The following is a 7952-nucleotide window of genomic DNA, read 5'->3' as shown; positions in this document are numbered from 1 at the left end:
CATTGTCCTCATTGCATCTGTAGCATTTATCTTTGCACGTTGGCTTATACAAGATGTCCCGTGTTCCTAAACCGCCATACAGACTGCTGTTGTCTTTGGTGAAAAAGCAGTTCTGTAGCGTGTGTTGAAATGACTTGGAAGAGCTTATTTATAGGCTGCCAAGGGCTCATTACAGGCAGGGAGAAAGTATCCTGAGGTAACATTAGAGTGGGAGGAGGGTGGATCAGCTTGGGACAGGATGGAGTATCAATCTGGGTAGCTCTTCTATTGATCCACTCTGCCCTACTCTGGTTGCACTGTCAGGAGACCTTCTCTCTTGCTCTGGATGATCCACCTCTGGCTGTAATGCTGCCTCAGCTCCCACTGCACACAGATTGTAAGGTGCCTCTCTCTCACAAAAGGTTGGAGACATGTGCATGTGACTGCAAAGCTTCTGTGCTGAAATCTCCAGATTTGTTGGGGAAATCTGGAACTCTGTCCTCTCTGAAGTGCCCTTTTGCAAGCCACTGAGCTCCCAGTTGGTGCAGAGCTTCTCAGTTGTTTAGTGGTTTCTCTACGGTGCTCAGCAAAAAAATAAGTAAAGGGCATCAGGATCAAACCTTAATATTTTTTGGTACCAGCTGAAATGTGTCAGTAGCAGAGAGAGTATCAAAAACTGAGGTGTTAGAGGTTGGCATTGAATGTTAAATTCATATTCTCGTAATCTTTAATAAGTTATTTACTTACATATTTTGCCAATTTTACATTGTATTTTATTTAGGTTAAGGTCTTGTATGTGTTTAGAATTTAAGAGGAAGAAGGGAAGACATGTTTATATCCCTCAAAGTAAAGAATTGAAAAATAAGTATTATCAGTACCAAAAATAAGGTAGTGTGTCAGCACTAGTTACAAAAAGTCATGCCTTAATCATTAGCATGTCTCACAGATCCAACAATGGTTGAAAAATGACTTATCTTTTTATTCACATCCACATCAAATGGTCAGAGAATTGTCTGTGTGTAAACACATTCCTGTTTTTACCTCAAAAGTGCTAAAAAAAGAAATATTATTAAGTACACCTGCATCACATTATCAGGAGGGTTGAATGAAACTAGATCTAATATTACTCTGAAGGAGAAAAAAATTGCTGCAGAGACACGAATGCTGTAGACTGAACAGGGACAAGCATCAGTGGCTGTCTGTTCTTATTGTCCATATAGGCACTTAGTTCACATTCAGATAGGCTATCTGGCATCAGTGAATATAGCTGAGACAGTCTCAAATCTGCTTTGCTCTTTCTTGAGGGAATTCATCAAAACTCAGTGAACTTTGACAATCCTCCACTATCCTCTCCCCACTGCCAACCCCAGTCTGTGATGGGAGGAGTGGAAGGAGAGGCGAGCAGTGGAGAAGAGAGGAGAGCTATATTTAGACTGACTGAAAAGCAAAAATAACATAAAAGAAAAAAGATTCTGCTGTTAATCTCTGGTCATATTGTTCTAATTCACTGACTGTCTTCACCCCTCCCCCTTTTTCTTTTTTAACCCCGTTTTCTCCACAGTCTTCCACCTTTTCCAGCTTGTCTTCCTCATTCTGTCTCCTTCTCTTCAATTCAATTTAAAGAGCTTTAACAGTTAACGCAGGCAAAGCAGACAAATGACACGATAAACATTTATACAAATCACACAGTAATTTAAATTCCATCAATCTAATTTGCTCTTCAGGTATGTTTTCCTCTTTGCTGCCCTCTTTCTGTTTCTAAATTCTCTTCTTATTTCTTCCCCATCTTTGCATTCCTCTCCCCCTGTTGGAAAGGCTGTTACTCAATGGATGAACACTAATGATGAAAATAGTCACCCTATCTTCTCTCTCACTGTCTCTCTGGGGGGGTTAGGTGCTCTAACTACAATAATATGTGTGTGCTTGTGCGTGTGTGTGTTTGAAGCTTGCCTGCCTTTAATTTTGAAAAGCCACGCAGAAATATAGCCCTGAGACATTTTTTGCTAAAAGCCCTGGTGGAGTGCACTTAATTCCTAAGCAGCCAAAGTTGAATCAGGATGAGGGAGTGAATGCTGCCAGCATAATGGTTGCAAAGTAGGGTCCTCAGTGCCTGGGGCAACCTGGAGAGCAGGCATGCAGTCCGGGCTTGCCAGGAACAACAAGGCTGTCTCCTGCAATAGTGACCTCTCTGCTGGCTTATTAAGACATCTGATGGACTCTAGATGGCTGCTTGCTGACTCACCGCTGCATTTCTGTTCTGTAGGCTCATGCATCACCTTCCTGTCAGGAGGATGGTGCAAGGCGGGCAGACAGGCAGGCGGGCATAGCCCTGCCCTCCTCTATTCCTCTCCCTCTTTTCATTTCTCCATTCATGTGTTTCCCCTCTCTCTGTCCTTTGCTAACTTTACACCCTTTGTTTTTCTTTTTGTCATTATTGCTGTTGAAGCAGTCACCTGTTAGGCAAAGGGAGCTACTAATTGCCAGTGGAATGACAATTACAGACTGGTTATTGTTATTATCATTTAGCATGACTTACATAACTGCTCAGTCTTTGTTCTGTCTTACTGTAAGCTCTATCTGCGCTCAGTGAAAAATGATACTCTGCAGTGTGACAGTTAACACCAGGCTGGTTGATTTTATATGACTTTTTCAGGATTTCTTAAAGCAGGAATTGACATGACAGGAATGCATGGAAAAAAAACTTGAAATGGTTGTGATGCTGGAGAGGGATACATGAGATTTGTTGGCGTGGTGGGGCGACTCAGAGGAGAGGAGAGGAGAGGAGAGGAGAGGAGAGGAGAGGATAGGAGAGGAGAGACGGTGCATGAAACCAGAGGAAGGATCCTTTTCTTATATGAGGGCTGGCTCGGAGCTGAAGAAACCCACTGTACTGTACCAGTATGCGGGCGTGTACACACCAGTGCTGCAGTCAGGGCATCAATTTTGAATAGGAAATGGCTGTTGAGGCAGCGCAGCAACGTCAGCTGTGAAGCACTTAGGCTGAGCGCGCCACCCTCTCTCTCCCCCCTGTAACCACGGGCTGAGGGGAGGAGGGTTCTGCCTTTTTCTGTGCAATGGGGGAGAAGAGAGCGCTGGCAGCACAATCATGTCTGCCTCCGACTCGAGCGCTACAGGACTCATCTGTAACAAGGTACGCTGTTGATGCTCCCCATTTTGTTTAATCACTCTGCATGCAAACTCAGTCTCTTCGTCCATAAGTCCCCCGTCTGTCTGCTCTGAGACATCTTCTTCTTTCTGTTTTTCTCCTCTCTTCTCCCCTCCCCTCTCACTCTTGTTTCAGCAGAAGTCTATTCTGGTTCACTCACTTTGCCAGCATCTCCCCACTTCTTCTCTCCTCTCTCCCTCCTTCTCCTCATCTCTTTTGGACGTACTGTACTCTATACATGCAGTTTGTATATCTACCTCAACTGAACTTGTAGGCCCATCTGTTGAATGTCATGGATTTTGAATCTGTCATTTTGTTTGTTTTGTCTTTTTATGAAGCCATTCCTACCTTTAACTCTTGTAGTTGAGCCCATACTTGTCTGTTTGCTTAGTCAGTTTCATTGGGTGTGCAACAACCAGAAGCCACTGTGAAATTTCAAGAATTAAAAAGATTCCTATATAATGCACTTCAAATGGAAGTGATTGGTCCACAGTCAAGTGAGAATATTTAAAAGTTAAAGCTTTTTTAGTACGAAATTCCCTCTTTGTGTTACTATCTGTCCACCACAGCTCAGCTAGGAAAGACTGTCTGTGGAAACACAAAGATGACATTTATATCAGAATGAAAGGTACCTTGGAAGGTACCTACTTGATTTGATAATTTAAGAAAACTATATCTTCATATTAACTTCAGATAAACCTTGGAATATATGTTTGTGCAGGACGAGAACTGTGGATCTTGTCCCACATGACTTACATTGGAAGCACATTTCAATGAACATATGGGCATGTGAGTATTGTTTTAAGGAAGATTTAAAACAAACGAGCTGATCCTTTAATAGCTTTAAGAGCTTGCAATATGCATGCCTATAATATGTTTGATGTTGCTGATAAGGGGGATCTTTTTTCCACATTAGTGTCAGTAAATGTTCTGTTGTCTTATCAGTTGAAGAGGATTTTAAAATTTTCTAGTTTCCTTATTTGGTCAAGAAACACCAAGGTGCATTTGTTCATTAAGCTTCTTCATTCATGCACATAGAGAGAAATACAAAACAGACAAGAGTCTGAAGTCTCTCTGACTGTGAGTGGCTTTGAATAAGCACAGCACGGAGGGATGTATCAGAGTTACCAATGGGTGACGTTTGTCAAATCTACATTGTAACTGGCTTATCACACAGTGGAAAGGCACTAAGAACATTCACTAAGAGAGAATGAAAGAATATAAGCAGAATCTCTTTACATGAGATGATTTGAAACTTTCCACACGATTGAAAGAAATCTTTTACAAATTTCTCTTCTTTTGTCATTAAAAGCGTAAAAAAAGAAACACTGAAACACTTATTCGTCACTATTTATGCTGAAACCTGAAGACTGTTAATCTTCTAAATAATGTCTTTAAACATCTGGAATGTGATGTCAGTGGTGGGGCAACAGGGAGCAATACACGGGTGACCAAATATTCAAGTGATTATGTGAACTGACTTTATTGTAATCATCCCACAATACAGTACAATATTTGTCTATTGTCCTACACTGTTGTCAGCATGGAGGACACTTTGAGAATATAATGTGTGCTCATGTTATCTGCCATTCACATTTCCACTCAAAAGCCAAAAAACCACTCAGCATTTCAGTCAGAGTATTTTGTATTATTAAAGCTCATTGGGAATCCATGCAGCATTAAGACAAATTATTATTAACACTGATTAATTAAATGTTGTGATGCTTTAGCAAAGGACTTTGGGACCTGGACAGTGATAACGAGAAAGAGACCGGCAGTGCTGTGCTTTAACTATAAGGGAATGTTTTTCCCCTTATGTGCGTTTTTTATTTAAAAAGGGAATTTGTGTTATAGTCCTTCATCCAATCTAACTAAATATAAAATTGCAGGTGAAGACAATGTATAGATATTTGGTGCTAAAGAGAACTCGGTCTGTTGTTCAGAATATCATTCCTCTATTCAGGCTCTGGCAGGCTTTGATATTTAGCCACAAACTCTGTGCTGGATTGAGCTAAAGCATTTTTTAGGGAGGGAAGTGGAAAAGGCAAAGGCGGGATGGAGGGAAGAGAAGAGGGAGGAGGAGACAAGTGGGGGAAAAAAGGTAAAAGAAGGATGACTTTGTTATTGAGCTATATTTGGCTTTCTTATGTGGGTGCTCCTGTCTGGTATGAGAGGAGTCTTCCAGTCTTGCTCCAATCTGGGACTGCAGCCACCGGGGGAAGAGCGAATGATGGAGTCAGAGGACAAATGTAGTGAGGCTTTGTGAGAGTTTTATCAGTCTGGAAGTTTACATGTGGTTTAGATTAAAGAGGGTGTCAGGTTCTGTATGTGTGATGTTCTTGTTATTTGGTTATTGACATATAAATCCATTCTAAGGAGTAAGAGCTGCACTGTGAGACAAATAAATTTGAATAACACGTTTTTTTAATCTGAATTTGTCGGTGCAAGTGACTGTTGTAATTTGTATTTGGCAGTTTGATTATGTCTTCAATCGATTAGTGTTCATAAATACCAGGTTGTTACCACAAGCTTTATTTGACTTAATTATAAATTATACCATCTGGTACACTATAAATGTCAACTATCAAATGTAATGTTGGATTTGTGTGTTAAATTTCAAATAAACACAAAATTCTGATATCAAGCAAAAAACAGAAATCCAGAAAATCTTTGAGCATGGGCATATTGAGGTCTTCATCAGGATGATATAAAGCATTTTGATTCACTGATATACAAACAAACTCAAAACATTATAATTCAAATTGATTTGTCTAGTGATACTACACCACATCCCTTTGTTGATACCGACCCATCTGGAGTCTAGAAAATGGATCGAACGATGGATTTTATAGCATTATCCCGTATTATCAGTACTCTGTCAGAGTTGTGTCTTAGTGTTTTTTTTCCTGGTTGAAGTCTCTGGGCTTTTGCCAACATCTGGTGTGCCTGGCTGAGTGGATAAATAGACAACAAGTACTGTGCTGGTAGTTGGTGTTGTTGCAGTACTCACGCACATGTTCCCCAGAGACAGCTGCTTTGGAAAGCTGCAGGAACGTATTGGTCCTTGCAGGCTGGATCACATGGTTTCAGGAAAGGACAGGCAGGTTTAGAGACAGGTTAAACAAGGAGAAAGACATGGGAGACACGGATGGAGATGTAGGTGATCTGTTTGGTGATGCATCCAAGCTATTTGCTTTAAGTCAGCAGCTACTATATCCTGAGAAAATCTGAACAAGTAGCAACAGCTACCACAAGGTGCTGTGTAAGGTATTGTGATGGATTTACCTTGTCTCCTCCTTTCTTCCAGGGTTCAGCCGATTCCTACACTAGTCGACCCTCGGATTCCGACCTGTCCCTGGGGGAGGACCAGGAGGCGTCTCGGCGTGAAGCCGAGCGCCAGGTTCAACTGCAGCTAGAGAGAGCCAAGGTGAGAACCTGAGGGTCAAAGGTCAATTATCTTTAAATTCAACTTCAGTTACTGAGGGGAGTCATTTTAATACTCAGGTTGCTTTTCAATTTACCCATTTAATCTAGTAGATTAATGAAGGTCTATAGAACCAAAATTAATCATCAGACTAAAAGTATAAAAGAGTGATGCTATATTGCTTTATATCTCATTTATACTGTGTACTCTCTCTGCATTTCAATAGTCGAAACCAGTAGCATTTGCAGTAAAAACCAATGTGAGTTACTGTGGGGCCCTTGATGAAGATTGCCCAGTCCAAGGTGCCGCTATTAACTTTGAAACCAAAGACTTTCTGCACATAAAAGAGGTGAGAGGCCTTCAGCATAAATACATCACTTGCAAATATAGACCTTTATTCTGATCCATGTCAACACATTTTTGCAGCATAACTTCTGAGGCATAAAGGGTGTTTTACACTGTCACGCAGAAATACAACAATGATTGGTGGATCGGTCGGCTGGTGAAGGAAGGGGCAGACATCACTTTCATCCCGAGTCCAGTTAAACTGGAGGCCATGAGGATAAAACAAGAGCAGAAAGCAGCAGCAAGGTCAGAGGTCACACAGCTCTGAGAGACGTTTGTGTCTATGTTATCACTCCTCTGTTTGTCTCTGTATCTCTGCCTGTATCTCTTTGTTGCCCTGATTCCACCAGCTTCCTGTCCAGCACAGTCTTTGAAAACGTTTAGTTTTTTTAGAACTAGTTCTTGCTTACGTGTTGCTCTGTTTTGGAGGTCCTTTCTAAATTGCCTCCTGAGGGAATGCACGCATAATGAAGCTTTGCATTATGTTTCTCCACAGGAAAGGAGGGAACGCTTCTGCAGGTAAGTGGGACTGTAGCAGTTTTACTGTGTCTGTCTGCTCTGCCTCTACTTGGGCTACATGCTCTCACAGGGTCAGATTTGCATACAGGGCTATTGCTGGGGTAAAATGTTCCCTTAAGAAGGAAGAAATATCCAACATTGTTTGCCTTTTACATCAAACTAAGCTTAAAGATCCCCTCCAGTATTATATACAAATAGTCTGTTTGGAACAATAATGTGTGTCTGAAAGAAATTACATTAAAATACTTAATTTCACCTCATTAAACATTCCAGAAATTTACAAATTCTGTTTAATTCTAGTTTTCCTGTTGGACACAAGATGTCTACTACTGTAAAATCCATTCTCAATGTATGTGCACTGGTGACTTCAAGCTTCTATATTGCACTTGAAGCCATGTCACACATAAGTCTCGAATTGGACCAAGACTGACTTCCAAAATATTTGTGATGTTACAGCTCATGCTTGTGAGCCCTGCACTTTAAAATCAGATTTTCAGTGAACACAGAGAAACTTTCCAC

At 41.0% G+C, this 7952-nt stretch overlaps 1 protein-coding gene across 1 annotated transcript in view; it reads left to right on the top strand.

Moving 5' to 3' along the window:
* The first annotated feature begins 3085 nt into the window (after positions 1–3085).
* Positions 3086–7952, top strand: part of cacnb3b (calcium channel, voltage-dependent, beta 3b) — a 12258-nt gene continuing 7391 nt past the window's right edge. Inside the window, 4 exon segments of the mRNA XM_035656953.1 lie at positions 3086–3130; positions 6453–6572; positions 6796–6918; positions 7039–7157. Coding sequence (XP_035512846.1) covers positions 3086–3130; positions 6453–6572; positions 6796–6918; positions 7039–7157 — 407 coding nt within the window.

Source organism: Morone saxatilis, unplaced genomic scaffold (assembly GCF_004916995.1).
Source record: "Morone saxatilis isolate NCDOM2014 unplaced genomic scaffold, NCSU_SB_2.0 Contig15, whole genome shotgun sequence".
NCBI lineage: Eukaryota > Metazoa > Chordata > Actinopteri > Moronidae > Morone > Morone saxatilis.
The sequence above is the reverse complement of the archived record's forward strand: the minus strand, read 5'-3'. Positions and strand labels throughout refer to the sequence as shown.